Source organism: Saimiri boliviensis, chromosome 17, assembly GCF_048565385.1.
Source record: "Saimiri boliviensis isolate mSaiBol1 chromosome 17, mSaiBol1.pri, whole genome shotgun sequence".
Classification (NCBI taxonomy): Eukaryota; Metazoa; Chordata; class Mammalia; order Primates; family Cebidae; genus Saimiri; species Saimiri boliviensis.
The window spans coordinates 46,010,096-46,030,875 of NC_133465.1; the positions used below are offsets into that span (position 1 = coordinate 46,010,096).

Here is a 20,780-nt window from a genome sequence, read left to right on the forward strand (position 1 = left end):
GGCTGGTCTTGAACTCCTGACCTCAAGCTATCTGCCCACCTTGGCCTCCCAAAGGGCTGGGATTACAGTTGTGAGCCACCCCACCTGGCCCCCTCTCAGCTACATCTCTAGAGGAAAGAATTGGTTAGGCGGGTGCAGTTTTGTAAGACTTGGTATGAGAAAAAGAATGTAAACTATCTCCTTAATACTTTTATTTTTTTGAGACAGAGTTTTGCTCTTGTTGTCCAGGCTGGAGTGCAATAGCTCCACCTTGGTTCACTACAACCTCCGACTCCCAGGTTCAAGCGATTCTCCTGCCTCAGTCTCCCAAGTAGCTGGGATTACAGGCATGCGCCACCATGCCCTGATATTTTGTATTTTTAGTAGAGACACGGTTTCTCCATGTTGGTCAGGCTGGTCTCCAGCTCCTGACCTCAGGGGATCCACCCGCCTCAGCCACGCGAAGTGCTGGGATTACAGGTGTAAGCCACCACACCCAGCCTAATACTTTTTAATTTCAATGAGGTGTTAGGATGAAAATGTTTTAGATAGACTGGGTTAAAGAAAATAGATGACTAAAATTAATTTCACTTGTTTCCTTTTACTTTTTAATGTGGCTAACGAAAAACTTGAAGCTCCATACATGGCTCACATGCTGTTTCCATTGGATGATGCTGATGTTGAACCTTACCTGACACATAGGTACTTGACAAATATTTGTTGAATGAATATACATCTGGGAAAGAGCGGGACAGCCCCGTCTGAGTTTGTGTGGAGGGGTCAGGGTTATGGACACAGAACCTCATCAGAGAGACAGTGCCCCCCACAGCGTGGATAGTGCTTGGGTGTGGCAGTGTGTAGGCCTGGGGACCCTTCGGTTTCTCATGCAACACATGTTTACTGAGCACATAGTACTTGCCATGGAAGGGGAGGGAGCAATGCCATCCTGCAGGAGAAGTGCTCCCCCAAGGGAAGCCACGGGCATCCAGCTGTGTCTTAGGGTGGGGGCTACCAGGGAAGTCCTCTCCTTGAAGGTGTCTGTTTTCTTCCCAAGTGACAACAAAAGGCAGGTGGGCATTAGCTAGGGAAGGAGAAGGCTGCAGGAAGCAGCGGCTGCTCTGGGCAAAGGAACAGCACATTCAAACACTTGGCAGCTGAAGTGGGCCTGGTGCTTGTTAGGAACAGAAGGTTCCCTATGGTTCCGAACACACCGGGAAGCCAGTGCTGTGGGGCTGGAGGCCTGACTGTCAGGGCTTCAGAAGGAAGCCTCCTGAAGGCGATGGACTCACCCTGAGGGCAGGGGCACACCCCCAGGGTTTAAGTGTGTGTGTGTGGGATGGTTTTCAGAAAGACCTCTTAGCACTGTGCAGGGCACACCAGGAGAGCTAAGGGAAGAAGGGGGATGTCAGGAACTCAGAAGGGCAGAGTGGGGTGATGGAGTGCTGTTCAGCAAACCAACAGCCTGATTGGCAGGACACGGTGAGGCCTCCAAGATGCAGTCCAACGAAGGCCCCTGGGTCACTTAGGTCCTGGGTGACCTTTATGGATAACAGCCTGCTGGGTGGTGAAGGGGGAGGGCAGACAGGAGGGGAGACGGGAAGGGGATGCCTACATAGGCAGCAGCTCTTCCAAGGCCTGAAAGGAGGAAAATGTGGGTGGTTGGAAGGGAAGGCAGGGCCGGGAGCTAGTGTTTTGGGAACTTTCTCCCGAGGATAGAAGGGACTTTCCCGTTCATAGCCTAGGGGAGCAGCAGTGGTGGGCAGGATGAAGATGGAGGAGGAGGCATAACACAAGTCTGTTGTTCTCTGGCCTGCCTCCCACCCCCGCCCCACCTCCACCTCCACCTCCACCTCCACCTCCATGAAAGGGCCCAGCCCCCACCTCGACACAAGGCGGACAGGGAGGATGTGTTCACAGACCCCTGAGGAGTGAGGCCTGCCGGGGGAAGGGACGCCTCTCCACCTCTTGTCTCCCCGACAGGTCTCTCGGGAGGGGACAGACCACCTGCAATGCGCTGGCAGATCAGCTGGTTTAGGGTGGTGGAGGGGAGCCGTTGTGGCTGCTGCTGGCATCGGATCCTGGCCACCTCTGCGGGGCGTAGCAGAGATATCTCTCTCTGTCTCTCTCTCTCTCTCTCTCACACACACACACACACACACGAAGGTCACGCAGGATGTCCACATGCGCACTAGCGAATAAGGATGTTTATGTGTCTAGGTGTGCACACGCAGCCCGCGCAGGATGGACAGTGTGTGTGTGCACAATGGACTCACACAAAGCTCACAAGAATGTGTGTACACAGCTCTCACGGGGGCACACATGTGTCTGTGTGCATGTGCACACACACAGCTCACTGGGGGTTTACGTGGGTCTGTGCGCACGAGTGGGCTTCACGCAGGCTGTACACATGCGCGCACATGCACGGCGCCCACACGGGGTACATGTGCGAGCGCACACAGCTCACAGTGCGTATGTGTCCGCGTGTGCACACTCACGGCGGGCCCACACGGGGAGGGGCGCTCTCTCTGAACACGGGAGTGCCTGAGAACGCTGGCATCAGTTGTTTTCGTCCCTAGTAAAACCACCACCCTCCACCTTCCGCTCTGCTTTCCGCCTCGGGTCCACTCTCTTCCTTTCCACCCGGACCTGCCTGAGTTCATCCTCCGCCCACAGCTCGGCCGGCCCCAGGTGCCGCAGGCAGCCGCTGGGAGGCAGTCCGAGGCAAGAGCGCTGCGGCCTGCGGGCCGTCCCTACGGCTCGTCTCCGGCCGGGGCAGGTCCCGCGACAGCTCCGGCGGAAGCGGCTTCTGGCTTCTGCGGTGCAGACTTAGGTGACCGGGTCCGGCCCTCGCCGTCCAGCCCGCGCGAGGCAGGGCCCGCCGCTAGATGGCCAGGTCCCCGCGGCCGGTGGCCGGTGACGCCTTGCCGCGGCCGCTGCCGCCGTCGCGGTGGCTGGCGGACGCCCGGTGCGCATAGGCGGGCGGGGCGCAGGGCTCGGGGTCTGAGCTCCCGGAGGGCAGGGGCGGCGGCGGCGGCGGGAGCAGCTTCTGCGCCTCCTCGTGCGCACGGCTGCAGCGGTTGTGGCGTTCCTCGGCGCGCGGGCGGCCCTTCCAGAGCAAGTGGCCCAGCTCGGCTACGCTGAGCAGCGCCGACAGCAGCCCCACGGCGAAGTAGAAGAGCACGAAGACGGTCTTCTCGGTGGGCCGGCTCACGAAGCAGTCGACCGTGTGCGGGCAGGGCGGGCCGGCGCACGCGAAGTGCGGGGCCACGCGGAAGCCGTAGAGCAGCGCCTGGCCGCCCAGGAAGGTCAGCTCCGCCAGCAGGCGCAGCGCCACGCTCAGCAGGTAGCAGTGGCGCGCGCGGCGGGTGCGCAGGGCGCACGGCGCGCACTGGGCCTCGGGCCGCTCGAGGGCGCACGGCGCCGCTGCCTCCGCGCCGCCCGCCTCCTTGCCCGCCCGGTGCATGGAGTAGACGACGAACAGCACCGGGGGCGCCGAGAGCAGCAGGATGTGGAAGAGCCAGAAGCGGTAGTGCGAGACCGGGAAGGCGCGGTCGTAGCAGGTCTGGCGACAGCCCGGCTGCAGCGTGTTGCACACGAACTCCTCTTGCTCGTCCTCGAACACGGCGCCGCCCACTGTGGCCAGCACCAGGATGCGGAAGATCAGCATAACCACCAGCCAGAGGCGGCCCACGAGCGGCGACTGCAGCTGCACGGCGTCCAACAGGGAGCCCAGGAACGCCCACTCCCCCATGGCGCTGGGGACGCGGGGCGGGGAGTCAGGGTCTGGGACAGGTCAGGGACCCCCGCCCCTTCCACGACCATCGGGGTGGGGGCCGTTGGGCCTTCTCTGACTTCAGGGTGAGTCATGGGGTGGGAGAGGCCCGCGTTTAGCGAGGAGACCAGTGTGAAAGGGAGGGCCCAAGGGGAGCAGGCGACGCTCAACTATGGGTTCCCTTCTCGTTGGAGCCAGTGCGTGCTGGGGAGGAGCCCCCAATAGCGTTTTAGCCGCACCCCCGTGGGCCGTCGCGGTTCGACCCTGGGATCTGCAAGATCCCAGATTCTTAGGAAGGACCTTGGAGATCCGCTGGGCCAGCCCCTGACTTGCCTGGTGGAAGCAGAAACCCACCGGTGCCCTTAGCTGTCAAGGATGCTGTGGGAAGAGTGGAGCCTCGAACCCCGGCCTCCAGACCCAATTTGGTGCCCCCGGGAGAGGGAAGAGCGGCAGAGGCAGCCAGACCATTTCTTTCTCAGCCCACTATTTCTCTCACCATTTTGACTGTAGTGAACTCCTCTCAAAGAGGGGGGGCTGGCATAGAGGCAACCCCGCTTTCATAACTGTCACGGGGTCCTCTGTAGGAGGTGTCCCTGCTCTCCTACTCCAGCCCAGGCCTCTCCCCTCTCCCCTCTCCTCTTCCGCCTCCTGTGCCTCCAGCCTCCACATCTCCTGAGAGCCTCCCCCACCCCACACTCACACAGGTCCCCACACAACCCTGGTGTTCCTAGACCATCACCCAACCCCACTCACCCTGGAGCCGGGGCTGGGGTGTCAGAGCTGAGCCAGGGACCTTGGGAGGTGGCTGGGACCGGCGCCTCCTGCTCCCTCTTTCATTTTCCTTTTCGGATTTGGCCGGGATGGAGGACAGGACAGGATGGCCGAGAGGGGCTAGCGCTCCCCCTTCTCTTAAAGGAACAGGGTGACCCTGCTGGCTGGCTCCGCCCTTGGGAACAGCACGGGCCACGCCCCTTTCTGGGTTGCGCTGGCCTTCACTTTCTGGCCCCCCAGCTCCCCACCTCATAGCTAAGTCTCCATCTGGAAATGGGGGAGGGGGTTAACCAGAGCCACATCCTTTATCGAGGGAGCTGGGGGGTTCCAGGAAGCCCTTCCCAGACACACTCTCAGCCTGGAACCTAGATCCACTATGCACCAATCATGTCCTGTGAAGATGTTTGGCTGCCGGAGTTTAAAGGGCAGCAAACATCCAACAGCTTCTGGGTCCAGCTGCGCCACCACTCACCTGGGACAAATCGTTTGGCTGGACTGAGCCAGGCTTTCCTGCGTCATCAACCAAGGTGGCCAGCCCTGCTCACCCCCAAGTTTCCTTCGGGCTGCACATACATCTTTTTTTGAGACAGGGTCTCTCTATTAGTCCAGGTTGATCTTGAACTCCTGGCTTCAAGTGATCCTCACACCTCAGCCTCCTGAGTAGCTGGGATTCTCTAGTTCTTAATATTGAGTTTCCAACCTTGTGACAGAGAACCAAAAAACCCTTGGGCCTGGAAAAAAAAAAAATCCCATATGGAAAACCATTAAAATATCCTAAGTGGGCCGGGCGCGGTGGCTCAAGCCTGTAATCCCAGCACTTTGGGAGGCCGAGGTGGGTGGATCACGAGGTCGAGAGATCGAGACCATCCTGGTCAACATGGTGAAACCCCGTCTCTACTAAAAATAAAAAAAATTAGCTGGGCATGGTGGCACGTGCCTGTAATCCCAGCTACTCAGGAGGCTGAGGCAGGAGAATTGCCTGAACCCAGGAGGCGGAGGTTGCGGTGAGCCGAGATCGCGCCATTGCACTCCAGCCTGGGTAACAAGAGCGAAAACTCCGTCTCAAAAAAAAAAAAAAAAAAAAAAATATCCTAAGTGGCTGGCTTTAGTAGTTAAATAAAATCTTTGGTTTCCTTCCCACTTTTCTGTAATTTCCAGCTTTACTATAATAAACATGTTATTTATTTATTTATTTTTTAGATGGAGTCTCATTCTGTTGCCCAGGCTGCAGTGCAGTGGCGCTATCTTGGCTGAATGCAGCCTCTGTCTCCCGGGTTCAAGCAATTCTCCTGCCTCTGCCTCCCAAGGTGCTGGGAATACAGGTGTGTTCCTAACATGTTATTTTATAATGTAAAGAATAGAGAGGAGACTTCTCCCACCGCCAGAATGCTCTGAATTGAGAGTTCCTTCCTACTGCCCTGGGTGGCAGGGGAAGCTGTTTTATAGAGAAGGGAGTAAGGGTGACCGACGGTGATCTGAGTGGTCAGGGAGGGGACACTCCAGGCTGAGATGTTTGGTTGTCTGCTCTGCCTTCCTGGGGATCCACCTGAGTGCATAGCACACCCCACCTCACCTGCACACCTGCTGGGTCAGGCCTGGTGTGGAGCCCCGTTAGCTCCTTAATACCAATGAGCTCATTCATTTCTCTGTCAACAGTGGCAGGAGGGCACTATTTATACCTGGGGAAACTAAGGCTCAGAGCAGGTGTCCCCAAACTTTTTACACAGGCGGCCAGTTCACTGTCCCTCAGACCGTTGGAGGGCCGCCACATACTGTGCTCCTCTCACTGACCACCAATGAAAGAGGTGCCCCTTCCTGAAGTGCGGTGGGGGGCCGGATAAATGGCCTCAAGGGGCCGCATGGGGCCGTAGTTTGGGGACACCTGACTCAGAGGGTCTAAGCCACATGCCTGCTGTTACAAAGCCGGTAAATAGCAGGTTCAGGCCTAAGCGGGGTCCTACTGGTTCTGGAGCCCAAGCTCTTGAGCCTTTCGTGGAACCATCCAGCCTGGCTGGGCTTCCCAGGTGGTGTCCCAGGGCCTGCCAGTGCCCAGCAGGGGCTGCCTCTGTGCCAGGCTTGTGTGGGCTGGTGGGTGCAGACACTAGAGGGAGGTCATTCCTGTCCCTTGAAGAGGAAGGGTAGTGGGACTCACCTCCATGGCGACAGTTCCTCTCCCTGTCAGTCATGGGGGCCTGCGTGGTTTTCCATCTGCTGACAGAAACCCCCAGGCCTGCTTTCAGGAAGGGGAGGGCATGTGCCCTCTACCCACCACCCCTTCCAGCTCGGGGGCCCAGCCCCCACTGGAAAAACTCCAGGTGAGCCCCTGCTTGCGTGTGCTGGGGAACCCTCCCACCCTCATGCAGGCTTCCCCTGGGAGTGGGCCTGGGTGGGGGACGCTGCCCTGGAGAACGTCCAAGGGAAAAAGCACATGCTGGGCCCCATATTCTGAAAACAGGATGTGGGTTGGGGGCGCTGCTGATCTCCCCCTCCTGACCTCCCTCTGCCCCCAGCAAAGCTCCTGCCCCAGTCACAGGGGCTCAGGGTCATACCTCACCTCCCTGACTGTCCAGGAATGGTCCCCACCCCGTCCTGTCCCTGTGGCTCCTGCTGGGCCAGGCCATCGACCCCGCCTGGAAAAAGCCCATCAGACCCCATTTGCCTTCGTGAGTGGAAAGCTGCCCAGGTGGTGGGCCAGGGTGGGGCGGGAATGGAGAGCCCACGGTCACCCAGTGCTGTCCGTAGCCTGTGATGCCACAGAGCCAGACTCGGAGACTCGACAGTCTCAGGCCCCATCCTCCTTCTCTGATAGCGCCATCCAGCCTGAGAGGAGGTGTTGGTGATGCTGCCCAGATCTGGTAGCTGGCAGCCCCATTCTTGGCCATGCCTGAAGACAGGGGCCGGCCTGAGAGACCGATCCTGGCCCGTTCCGGTCTCTGTTCCAGACACCTCTCCCTGGTCGTCGGGTTGTGAGCCATTGCTCACATCGGACACACCCGGGTGCACGTATGTGTTTCTACCCAGTAAATTAATCCCAGTGACACAATCAAGACCAGCCTCGTCAATACAGTGAAAACGTCCCTACTAAAAATACAAAAATTAGCCAGGCATGGTACTGCACACCTGTACTACCAGCTACTAGGGAGGCTGAGGCAGGAGAATTGCTTGAACCCAGGGGGCAGAAGTTGCAGTGAGCCAAGATCACAACACTGCACTCTAGCCTGGGTGACAGAGCAAAATCTGGTGCGTGGAGGGGAAGAGCCGGGCGTGGTGGTTCACGCCTGTAATCCCAGCACTTTGGGAGGTTGAGAAGGGCGGATCACGAGGTCAGGAGTTCGAGACAAGCCTGGCCAACATAGTGAAACCCCATTTCTACTAAAAATACAAAAATTAGCCAGGTGTGGTGGTGTGCGCCTGTAATCCCAGCTACTTGGGAGGCTGGAGCAGGAGAATCGCTTGAATTCAGGAGGCAGAGGTTGCAGTGAGTTGAGGTTACGACACTGCACTCCAGCCTGGGCAACAGAGTGAGACTCTGTCTAAAAAGAAAAAAAAAAAAAAATTCTGCCCTACAGATTCCTCAGACACGCGGACACCCCCCTCTGCCTTCCCCTCCACCTTCCTTTCCCCATTCCCCTCCCCCTCCCCTCCGCCTCCCCTCCCCCTCCCCTCCGCCTCCCCTCCCCCTCCCCTCCGCCTCCCCTCCCCCTCCTCTTCCCTCTTCTCCTCCCCCCTCCCCCTCTCCCCTCCCCCTCCCTCTCCTCCTCCCCCTCGGCCTCTCCCTCCCATTGAAGGGCCGGGGAGTGGCCACGTGACAGATCTGCTCACATGCCATTGGCCAGGATGCGGCCCATGGCCACACCTATTCCCAAGGGAGGCTGGGAAATGTAGTCTTTATTATTGTGCCAAGGAGGGAGTAGGGAGAATGCTGCCCTCACTGTCACGGATCTGCTCTGGCACTGGCCCTTCATGCTGACATTGGGGTTGGACACACTGGGTTCCCCCCGAGACTTTGTCCCCATCAGTTGCTCCTGAGCAGCTGCTCCTGAGGAAGAGGGAAGCCTCCAGTCTTGCTTGCCACCTTGTCCCTGCACCCTTCCAAACCATTGCACCTTTGGGCTTTCCTTCATCCCCCTCAGCCAAGCCTCATCCCTTCTTTACCATCCTTGGGCAGAAGGGTCATTTCCTCCAAGTGGACCCTCTGCCTTTTCACCTATTTTTCGGTTGCACGTGTAGCAGCCTTGCTCTGGAAAGACAATGACTGTACTTGAAGGTGGCTGGGCCCTGCAGTGGCCTCTTCATAGTGACCAAGGGGCCTGGGAGTCCCTCTCTTCCTTTCCTTGCAAGCCCTTCCCTTTCTTTCTTTTTTTTTTTTTTTTTTTTGAGACGGAGTTTTTGCTCTTGTTACCCAGGCTGGAGTGCAATGGCGCGATCTCGGCTCACCGCAACCTCTGCCTCCTGGGTTCAGGCAATTCTCCTCCTTCAGCCTCCTGAGTAGCTGGGATTACAGGTGCGCACCACCATGCCCAGCTAACTTTTTGTATTTTTAGTAGAGACGGGGTTTCACCATGTTGACCAGATGGTCTCGATCTCTCGACCTTGTGATCCACCCGCCTCGGCCTCCCAAAGTGCTGGGATTACAGGCTTGAGCCACCGCGCCCGGCCTAAGCCCTTCCCTTTCTTAAGTGAACTGACAGGTGAGAGAAACTGCTTTGGGATTGGGGCTGGGGCAACGGAAGGATGTGAGTCATCAAGAGGCCTGTTTCAGAGTCCCTCCCCTCCACTGCTTTGCCTCCACCCCTTCACCCTGCAGCTCCGAATAGCCTGTGTTTTTGTACATGTCAAGATGTGTAAGCAATCACTATCACTGCCTGTGGCCTGGGGGCCCGACCCTCATTCCATCACCCCAGCCTCATGATCCTGGACTTTGCTGGGATTGAGAATACTCAGAAGTCCCTTCCCTTCCAGAGTCTGTCAAGGGGGACAAAGCAGGTCAGTAGTGCGATCAGGTCAGCTCAAGATCAGGTGACCCTCAGACCATCAAAGCTCCCTCCCTGAAAGCAATTCTGGACCCAAAGGGCTGTGCTTGTCACAGGCCCTGCAAAGTTACTAAGGGCAGAAGACAAGGTCACCTATAGATGGAACTTACTTTCTTCCACCTAAAATGACATTTATAGGGATATCTTTTTACACTCACCAAGATGTATTGGAGCTACCTTGAGCCCAATGATGACATCATCTGTAATGGTTAATACTGAGTGTCAGTTTGATTGAAGGATACAATTCTGGGTGTGTCTGTGAAGGTGTTGCCAGAGGAAATTAACATGTGAGTCAGTGGTCTGGGAAAGGCAGACCCACCCTTAATCTGGCTGGGCACCATCTAATCAGCTGCCAGCACAGCTAGAATATAAGCAGGCAGAAGAATGTGAAAGGAGCAACTGACCTAGCCTCCCAGCCTGCATCTTCCTCCCATGCTGGTTGCTTCCTGTCCTCACACATCAGACTTAATAAACTCCCATATATATATATATATATATATATATATATATATATATATATATATATATTCCATTAGTTCTGTCCCTCTAGAGAACTGTGACTAATACATTGTCTTACCCCAGAGAACACAAATCTGACTCCTGAAAGTACCAAGCAAGTAAGTGGGAATGTACCACGATGCAAATGCTTTGAAAAACAGCTCCTCGGTTTCTTAAGTTAAACACAAACTTAACATGTGATTCAACAGTTCCACTCCTACGTATCTACCCAAGAGAAATGAAAAGTTATGTCTAAAAAAAGGATATCTACTCTAGTGCTCATTACAGCTTTATTCATAATGAATCCAAACTGGAAACAGCCCAGATGTCCACAACAGGTGAATGGATAAACAAGATGATACTGGCCAGGCATGGTGGCTCACGCCTGTAATGCCTGTAATCCCAGCACTTTGGGTGGCTGAGGCAGGTGGATCACCTGAGGTCAATAGTTTGAGACCAGCCTGACCAATGTGGTGAAACCTGGTCTCTACTCAAAATACAAAAATTAGCTGGGAGTGGTGGCAGGCCTGTAATCTCAGCTAATCAGGAGTCTGAGGCAGGAGAATTGCTTGAATCCAGAGGGTGGAGGTAGCAGTGAGCTGAGCCCAGCTTGGGCGACAGAACAAGACTTGGTCTCAAACACACACACACACACACACACACACACACACACAAAAGCAAACCACGGAATAATATTCAGCAATAAAAAAGAAGGAACGATTGATACATACAACAACATGGAGGCATTTCTAAAACATGCTGAATGAAGGAAGCCAGATACAGGCATACATACTGTGATTCCATGTATATGAAGTTCTAGAAGAAGTGAATGTAATCTGTAATGCTGGAAATCAAATTAGTGTTTTTCTGGGGCCAGGGCTTGAAGAGGCACATAAGAACTTTTTTGGGTGACAGAAATGCTTTATATCTTGATTGTGATTGTGGTTATTCAAGTGGATACACTTATTGTCTACAGCCATACCACCCTGAACCTGGAAGCTAAGCAGGGTTGAGTCTGGTTAGCACTCGGAAGGGAGAAGTTTAACTTTGCCAAAAAGTCACCCATCTCTGCACTTGGAATGGGTGCATTTTACGGCCAGGCACCATGGCTCACACCTGTAATCCAAGCACTTTGAAAGGCTGAGGTGGGCAGATCACCTGAGGTCAGGAATTCAAGACCAGCCTGGCCAACATGGTGAAACTCCAACTCCATTGAAAATACAAAAATTAGCCAGGTGTGGTGGTTAGCACCTATGGTTCCAGCTACTGGGGAGGCTGAAGCAGGAGAATCGCTTGAACCCAGAAGGTGGAGGTTGCAGTGAGCTGAGATTGTGTCACTTCACTCCAGCCTGGGTGACAGAGTGAGACTCTGTCTGGAAAAAAAAAAAGAAAAGAATGGATGCTTTTTATGTGTGTAAATTACAACTCAAGGTTGGTTAAAAAGAAAAACGCAATACACACGTGTACTGAAAATCACTGAGAACGCAATGAAAACAGTAAGACTTTCCGTAAGTCATCATCACACATCTCTCTCCACCTCTCTGGCTGACTTCCTTCCTTTTTCTCCTCCCCCTCTCCCCCCGCCCCTTTTTCTCCTCCTGCACTCCACACTTGTCTCCCTCTCCTCTTTTGTCACCTGCCTTTCCCCCATTCTTTATAAAATAGAGTAGTCTGGCTTGCTCCTGATGATGCAGGACAGGCAAGCCCCCAAAAGTGAAGCTTAGCCCAAGAGAGTTTTTGGCTTTGCTCAGGAAAGAATTTAAGGGTGAGCTGGTGGTGGTAGCAGTATTTATTGACTCAGCGGTGCACCGCCGCAGCACAGGCGCTGCTCCGTGAGGCGCGGGGCTACCCCATAGGCACCGCGCCCAGGGAAGCAGCTCGGAGGCAGGTCTGCAGTCACATGCATACCCACTTTTAGTCATATGCAAATTAAGGGGAGGTTTATGTAGAAAATTTTTAGAAAAAGGATGGTAACTTCCCGGTGGTCAGGTTGTTGCCATGGAAAGGGGCGGTAACTCCCCTGCGTGTTACCATGGCAATGGGAAACTGACCTGGTCCGCTGGTGGGTGTTGATGGAAAGCTGCTTCCGCTCGTCCCTGTTTTAGCTAGTCCTCAATTTTGTCCGGTATCCGAGGCCCGCCCTCAGAGTCGAGTCCCGCCTCTTACCTCATTATCGGCTTGAGTTTCTTCTAATGCTTGAGTTACATGTTCCCCGCCGTCCCCCCCGTCCCCCCCACCCCGCTCCTTTTTGTGGAGAATGGGTTCTAGCTATATTGGCCAAGCAGGTCTGAACTCTTTGGGCTCGGGTTGTATGCCCGCCTCTGTCTAAGAGCTGGGATTCCAGGCGTGAGCCACTGCGCCCAGCGAGTTTCTAATGTTTGAAAGGGACTTTTGTGCTCAAAATCAGTATCTTTTTTTTTTTTTTTTTTTAAAGATGGGGTTTCACCATGATGACCAGGCTGGTCTTGAACTCCTGACCTCAGGTGATCCACCCACTTCGGCCTCCCAAAGTGCTAGGATTACAGGCGTGAGCCACAGCGCCCGGCCTCAAAATCAGTATCTTTGAGTTTGAATTCATTTCCAGTTGATTAAAACTTTAAATTTTTTAAAAAATCTAATTTTTTCCTTGTAAGATTTCAGATCCAATTTACGGAGTTTGTTATCTAGTTATATATTTAATAATTTGGGGCCGGGCACGGTGGCGCACACCTGTAATCCCAGCACTTTGGGAGGCCGGGGCTGGGGAATTGCCTGAGCTCAGGAGTTCGAGACCAGCCTGGGCAACATGGTGAAACCCTGTCTTTACTAAAATACAAAAGAATTAGCTGGGCATGGCAGTGTGCGCCTGTAATCCCAACTACTCAGGAGGCTAAATCGGGAGAATTGCTTGAACCCTGGCGGCAGAAGTTGCAGTGAGCTAAGATCACACCACTGCACTCCAGCCTGGGTGACAGAGCAAGACTATTCCATCTCAAAAAAAAGAAAAAAAGAACCTGAATGACTATGTTTATAAATTCGGTTTACCCGGTTTACAAGAGTTGTTTTAATGCATAGGTATGGTGGTGCATGCCTGTAGTCCCAGCTACACAGCAGGCCTAGGTGAGAGGATCACTTAAGCCCAGGTAGTAGAGGCTGCAGTGAGCCATATTCTCACCATTGCATTTCAGCCTGGGTGATAGAGCAAGACCCTGTCTCTCTCTTTTTTTTTTGAGATGGAGTCTCACTCTGTCACACAGGCTAGAGTACAGTAGTGAAATCTTGGCTCACTGAAGCCTCTGACTTCTGGATTCTCCTGCCTCACCCTCCCCAGTAGCTGGGATTACAGGCTCCCACCACCACGCCTGGCTAATTTTTGTATGTTTAATAGAGATGGGGTTTCACTATATTGGCCAGGCTGGTCTCGAACTCCTGACCTTGTGATCCACCTGCCTTGGCCTCCCAAAGAGTTGGGATTACAGGTGTGCGCCACCACACCTGGCCGGACCCTGTCTCTTAAAAAAAAAAAAAGAAATTAAAAGGCAAATCTGACAGATTCTCTAATGTGAAAAATCGAAGAATGTTATGTTCTCTTAAACGTTAGGGACGTTTAAAATATGCAATACAAAACCAATGACTTTTAACACTAAATCATAAATACTGTGGGTTTGGTTGTCTTATCATTTCCATATTATTTCTTTACTCTCAAGGATGCAAAGTCATTGACCCCACTCTGAACAGTCCGATTATGTCAGGAGGACTGAGGATTTCCACATTAAAAATAAAGATTTAGGGATTAGCGATTCAAGGCTGAGATTTGGGACCAGGTTCTTTTTTTTTTGTTTTGTTTTTTTGTTTTTTTGAGACAGAATGTCTCACTCTGTCACCCAGGCTGGAATGCTGTGGTGCAATCTGGGCTCACTGCAACTTCTGCCTCCCAGGTTCAAGCAATTCTCCTGCCTCAGCCTTCTGAGTAGCCGGTATTACAGGCAAGAAGCACTGCACCCAGCTGATTTTTGTATTTACTTTTTTTAGTAGACATGGGGGTTCACCATATTGGCCAGGCTAGTCTCGAACTCCCGACCTCGGATTCCACCCACCTCAGCCTCCCAAAGTGCTGGGAACACAGGTGTGAGCCATGGTGCTTGGCGCAGGTTGCTCCTTTTCTTGTAGTTGAGCCCATCTGTTTTATCAGCAGTAATTCCCACGCTCACCCCTTCCCGTGGGAATTTGCTTTATAACTCAATTTGTCTGATTGTTCGCTCGTGACGGGGTTCAAGTGAAGCCTTTTTGGCAAGGATGTTCCACGAGCTTCACATCAGGAGCACACGATGGCTTCTGGCCTCATTACTGGTGTGCCAAGCTTGATCACTTAGTTAATGTGGTGTCTGCCAGAGCACGCCACCTTTTCACTTTGTAATTTATCAAAGATAGGTTTTTATGTTCTCATTTTTAGTCTTTTCATAGACTCTCTCATCTAGTAGAGACAGTTGTAAAGCACATAATTTGAGTATGCCCTCCCTGGATTCTACAACCACATAGATGGTAATGCCACCATCTCTCCATCCGGCTTAAACTCCTGTTTCATCCGGCAAGAAAAGGTACATTGGTGGTTTTCATGGAGACTCTTCAAGGCTGGATAGATAGTTCTCCCATGGTGATTCAAAAATCTCTCCCCACAAACCCCAGTATATGTTCTGGTGAATCCCAGATCATATTGGTAAGGTGATATCTTTAGTTCTGTCTTGTAAGTGGGTTTCTTGCATAAAAACACAAGCATCTGAGGTCACAGCCGCTGTAATACTGGGGTTAGAGTATCACTTTATTTATTTTTTATTTATTTTTTATTTTTAGAAAGAAAAGAATAATAAAAAAAAGAATAAAGAAGAGGAAGAAAGAGAAAGAGGAAGAGGGAGAGAGAATGGGGGTATTGCTTTGTTACCCGGGCTAGAATGCAGTCTAAATATGGGTATGCCTATAATTGTCCTTAGTAATGGAGACATGAAAGAAAATGAGGGAAGAGAATAACAAACAAGGAGCCAACCAACATTTCGTTTAAACTTCTAAGTTGATATGATGTGGTACTGATAATAGTGTATATTTTGTGTAAAGTGGAGAGTTCTATAAATGTTAATTACGTTTACTTGTTCCAGATCTGAGTTCAAGTCCTGGATATCGTTGTTAATTTTCTGTCTCATTGATCTGTCTAATATTAATGTTGAAGTCTCCCACTATTATTGTGTGGGAGTCTAAGTCTCTTTATTAGTCTTGTATGTCTGGGTATTCCTGTATTGGGTGCGTATATATTTAGGATCTTTAGCTCTTCTTGTTGTTGCATTGATCCTTTTATCGTTATATAATGTCCTTCTTTGCTTCTTTTGATCTTTGTTGCTTTAAAGACTATTTTATCAGAGGCAAAAATTGTAACTTCTGCTTTTTGTTTATTTATTTTTGCTCTCTGTTTGGTTGGTAAGTCTCTCTCCATCCCTTGTTTTGAGTCTTTTTTTTTTTTTTTTTTTTTTTTGAGATGGAGTTTCGCTCTTGTTACCCAGGCTGGAGTGCAATGGCACGATGTCGGCTCACTGCAACCTCCGCCTCCTGGGTTCAGGCAATTCTCCTGTCTCAGCCTCCTGAGTAGCTGGGATTACAGGCATGAGCCACCATGCCCAGCTAATTTTTTGTATTTTTAGTAGAGACGGGGTTTCACCTTGTTGACCAAGATGGTCTCGATCTCTTGACCTTGTGATCCACCCGCCTCAGCCTCCCAAAGTGCTGGGATTACAGGCTTGAGCCACCGCGCCCGGCCCTGTTTTGAGTCTTTATGTATCCTTGAATGTGAGATGGGTCTGGATGCAGCATACTGATGGGTTTTAGTTTTTTATCCAGATTGCCTGTCTGTCTTTGGATTGGGGGATTTAGTCAATTTAAATTTAGAATTAATAATGATATATGTGAGTTTAATACTGCCATTTAATATTAGCTGGCTATTTTGCCCATTAGTTGATGTAAATTCTTCATTATATTGATGTTCTTTACTTTTTGGTATTTTTTAGAAAGGCTGATACTGTTTGTTCCTTTCTATGTGTAGCAGTTCTTTCAGAAGCTCTCGTAAAGCAGGCCTGGTGGTGATGAATTCTCTGAGTGCTTGCTTGTTCACAAAAAACTTTATTTTTCCTTCACTTATGAAGCTTAGTTTGGCTGGATGTGAAATTCTTGGTTGAAAGTTCTTTTCTTTAAGGATGTTGAATATTGGTCCCCACTCTCTTCTGGCTTGTAGGGTTTCTGCTGAGAGATCTGCTGTAAGTCTGATAGGCTTTCCTTTGTGGGTAACCTGACCTTTCTCTCTGGCTGCCCTTGGTATTTTCTCCTTCATTTCAACCCTGGTGAATCTGACGATTATGTGCCTTGGAGTTGCTCTTCTTGAGGAATATCTCTGTGGTGTTCTCTGTATTACCTGGAGTTGAATATTATCCTGCCTTACTAGGTTGGGAAATTTTTCCTGAATAATATCCTGAAGTGTATTTTCCAGCTTGGATTCATTCTCTTCATCACATTCAGGTACACCTATCAAGCGTAGATTAGGTCTTTTCACATAGTCCCATATTTCTTGGAGACTTTGCTCGTTCCTTTTGATCCTTTTTTCTCTAATCTTGTCTTCTAGTTTTATCTCATTGAGTTGATCTTCGACCTCTGATATCCTTTCTTCTGCTTGATCAATTCGGCTGTTAAAACTTGTGCATACTTCACGTAGTTCTCGTGTTTTTCAGCTCCATCAATTCACTTATTTTCCTCTCTAAATTTTGTATTCTTGTTGACATTTGGTCAAACCTTTTTCAAAGTTCTTAGTTTCTTTAGATTGTGTTAGAACAAGTTCTTTTAATTCACAGAAGTTTCTTATTATCCACATTTTGAAGCCTGCTTCTGTAATTGGAACACACTCGTTCTCCATCAAGCCTTGTTCCGTTGCTGATGAGGAACTGGGATCCCCTGCTGAGGGAGAGGCATTCTGATCTTGGGTATTATCAGCCTTTTTTGGCTGTTTTCTTCCCTTCGTTGTAGATTTATCCATCTGTGGTCTTTATAATTACCGTCTTTGTAATTGGGTTTCTGATGGACGTCCAACCTATTGACTCTCAGCGCCGAAATCTGAGCAACCCACTGCGCCGACTAAATCAGCGGCATTAAGATTGATGGTCTTGAACTCTTGACCTCGTGATCCACCCGCCTCAGCCTCCCAAAGTGCTGGGATTACAGGCTGGAGCCACCATGCCTGGCCTCCTTTTTTTTTTTTTTTTTTTTAAGACAGAGTCTCTGTTGTCCAGGCTGGAGTGCAATGGTAGGATCTCAGCTTACTGCAACATCCACCTCCCAGATTCAAGCAGTTTTCCAGCTTCAGCCTCCCGAGTAGCTGGGATTACAGGTACACACCATTGCGTCCTGCTAATCTTGGTGCTTTTTAGTAGAGATGGGGTTTCACCAGGCTGGTCTCGAACTCCTGACCTCAAGTGATCCGCCCACCTCAGCCTCCCAAAGTGCTAGGATTGCAGGCATGAGCCATCACATCCAGCCAGAGTATCACTTAGCAGGAATATTGGCCACCATTTCCCAGTCTTCTTCATTCACATTGTTAGTTTCCAATTATTGAAGACATATCTACTGTGTCAGAAGGGAGTCTTACACACTGTACAAAGTGTTATCAGCAAAAACTGCAACCCAAGTAAAGGACCTGCTAATGGGCCTCATGGCCATGGCTTCAGACCTTGGGAAGCGACACGAAAGCAGCTCAGTGTTATCACATAACTACAGTGTGGACCAGCAACTGCTGAGTACAGGCAGTCTGTTCACCCTCCTCACTGTCATGCTTTTCTGTTGTCTTCTGATTGAGTTATCTTCCTACACTCTCCTCCAGTTGATAGTTGTAGTCTTCACAGCAAACCGAAGGTGGCTTTATGTGGACAGGAAGCATCAGGGGCTTTGGAAATTTTGCTGTACGTTGGACCAGTAAAAGTAATTCCAGATCTGAAGACAGCTTGACTTTGGCTTATTTTTACTGAGACCTATTTATGTTTTTCAGAAAGAGTTACTTGATCACCAGCTCTAGAGGGGTTATTGGAAGTTGCAATTGTCCAATCTTATGCAGATTGGCTGGCGGGCTACAAAGTTTATAAACTTTTTGAACCGGGAGTTGTACAAACAGAAAAATGAAGACTACAAGGCTCAGGCCAGGCGTGGTTGCACACACCTGTAATCCAGCACATTGTGAGGCCGAGACGGGAGGATCACTTGTGGCCAGGAGTTCGAGACCAGCCTGGCCAACATGTTGAAACCCCCATCTCTTCTAAAAATACAAAAATTAGCTGGGCATGGTGGTACACTCCTGTAGTCCCAGCTACTTGGGCAGCTGAGGCAGGAGAATGGCTTGAACCCAGGAGGTGGAGGTTATAGTGAGCTGAGATTGTGCCACTACACTCCAGCCTGGGTGACAGAGAGAGACTGTCTCAAAACAAAAACAAAAAAAAAGGCTCTTCTAAAGATGCTTTAATGAAAATAATCATTTCTTAGTCACCCCAAGAGCACCAGCTTTGATGTGGTTGAGAACTCAAGCCAAATATTGTGAAGGTGTAACTCTGTGCTGACCCCTAGTCACAGCTCAGTCGTTTTGCAAACTGTCTTGATTTCCTACAGCTGACTTGTTCCTACTGAGGACACCTATCAGTAGGTCAGGTAGCAGCTTTGTGAGACCTTCCTGCTGGTACCCAGAAGTGAACTTGTGCCCACTAATTTTTTGGCATTTTAATTTCTCACAACAGAAGAGACTGGAAAAGCTCAGAAATTCTTTGTATTTATTTATTTTGGAGACAAGGTCTTGCGGTATCACCAGGGCTGAAGTGCGGTGGTGACACGATCATAGCGCACTGCAGCCTTCACCTCCTGGGTTTAAGGGATCCTCCCACCTCAGCCTCCTGAGTAGCTGGGACCGCAGGTGCAAGCCACCATGCCCCACTAATTTTTACAAATTAGTTTTAGTAAACATGAGGTCAGGCTGGTCTTGAACTCCTGGGCTCAAGCCATCCTGCTTTGGCCTCCCAAAGTGCTGGGATTTCAGGCATGAGCCACACACCTCGATTACTTTTTAACTCACTGCAACCTCCTCCTCCCTGGTTCAAGAAATTCTCCTGCCTCAGCCTCCTGAGTAACTGGGACTACATGTGCTTGCTGTCACACCCAGGTAAGTTTTTGTATTTTAGTAGAGATGAGGTTTTACCATGTTAGCCAGGCTGGTCTCCTGAGCTCAGGCAATTTGCCTGCCTCAGCCTCCCAAAGTGCTAGGATTGTAGGTGTGAACCACTGCGTCTGGCCCACAAAACTGTTCTACAATGCTGTCATTTATTGCTAAGTTACTGTGTATGCATGTTATTTTTATGTGTAAGGTGACAACCCACAAGATTCCCTAGATATGTGTCTGTTTTCTCTAATTCACTTATAAACATGACCTGAAACAAAAAATTAACCTCACAAAAACCACTTTATGACAAGGGCATTCAATGCCTTCAGTGGTAAACACTACCAGCAGGGTACTGCTCTTTGCTTAACTTTTTTTTTTTTTTTTTTGAGATGGAGTCTTGCTCTGTTACCCAGGCTGGAGTGCAGTGGTTCGATCTTGGCTCACTGCAACCTCTCCCTCATGAGTTTAAGCCATTCTCCTGTCTCAGCTTCCTGAGTAGCTGGAATTATAGGTGCACACCACCACGTCCAGCTAATTTTTGTATTATTAGTAGAGACAGGGTTTCACCATGTTGGTCAGGCTGATCTTGAATTCCTGACCTCATGATCCACCCGCCTCAGCCTCCCAAAGTGTTGATATTACAGGTGTGAGCCACCGCACCCAGAGCTTAACAGTTTTAATCATTCCAGCAACAGATTTGGGATTAATCTGCCCTTTTTTTTTTTTTTTTTTTTTGAGATGGAATCTTGCTCTATTGCCCAGGCTGGAGTGCAATGGTGCAATCTTGGCTTACTACAACCTCCACCTCCTGGGTTCAAGCCATTCTCCTGCCTCAGCCTCCCCAGTAGCTGGGACTACAGGCACACACCACCATGCCCAGCTAATTTTTGTATTTTTAGTCGAAATGGGGTTTCTCCTTGTTGGTCAGGCTGGTCTTGAACTCCTGACCTCAGGTGATCCACCCACCTCGGCCTCCCAAAGTGCTGGGATTACAGGTGTGAGCCACAATGCCTGGCCCTCTGCTTCTTATGATGGACATTACTGTATTCTATTAATAGTTTTAGGACCACATTGGAAAAGTCAGTCTTTCTAATGAAGAGGATCAAGTGAACAATTCCTGTTAAGAGAAACTCAAATAAAAAAAGAAGGCTGGTCTGAGTGCAGTGGTGTTTACAACTAATTGATCACAACCAGTTACAGATTTCCTTGTTCCTTCTCCACTCCCACTGCTTCACTTGACTAGCCTTAAAAAAATAAAAAATAAGAAACAAAAAAAAAAAATAAGAAAAAATTAACAAAAAGAAAATTACATGCCAGGGATTTTTAAAAATTAAAGAAAAAGAAAAAAAATGGAACTCAATATGATTTTGTCTGTAGTATTTGGAGCTGACGCTATCCACTTATCCACTATCCTAGGTCATCTTGGGTTCTATAGGTATCAAAATGTTCTTTTGGGCTGGGCATGGTGGCTCACACCTGTAATCCCAGCACTTTGGGAGGCCGAGGCAGGCAGATCACATGAGGT

General features: G+C 50.4%; 1 protein-coding gene across 1 annotated transcript; it reads right to left on the reverse strand.

Annotated features, from left to right (window-relative positions):
• Nucleotides 1-1,835: 1,835 nt before the first annotated feature.
• GJD3 (gap junction protein delta 3) lies at nt 1,836-4,624 on the reverse strand. Its single transcript, XM_039476853.2, has 2 exons — nt 4,505-4,624; nt 1,836-3,734 (listed from the first exon to the last, which is right to left on the reverse strand). The coding sequence occupies exon 2, from the start codon at nt 3,728-3,730 to the stop codon at nt 2,861-2,863; it is 870 nt and encodes a 289-aa protein (XP_039332787.1). The 5' UTR covers nt 3,731-3,734; nt 4,505-4,624; the 3' UTR covers nt 1,836-2,860.
• Nucleotides 4,625-20,780: the final 16,156 nt, after the last annotated feature.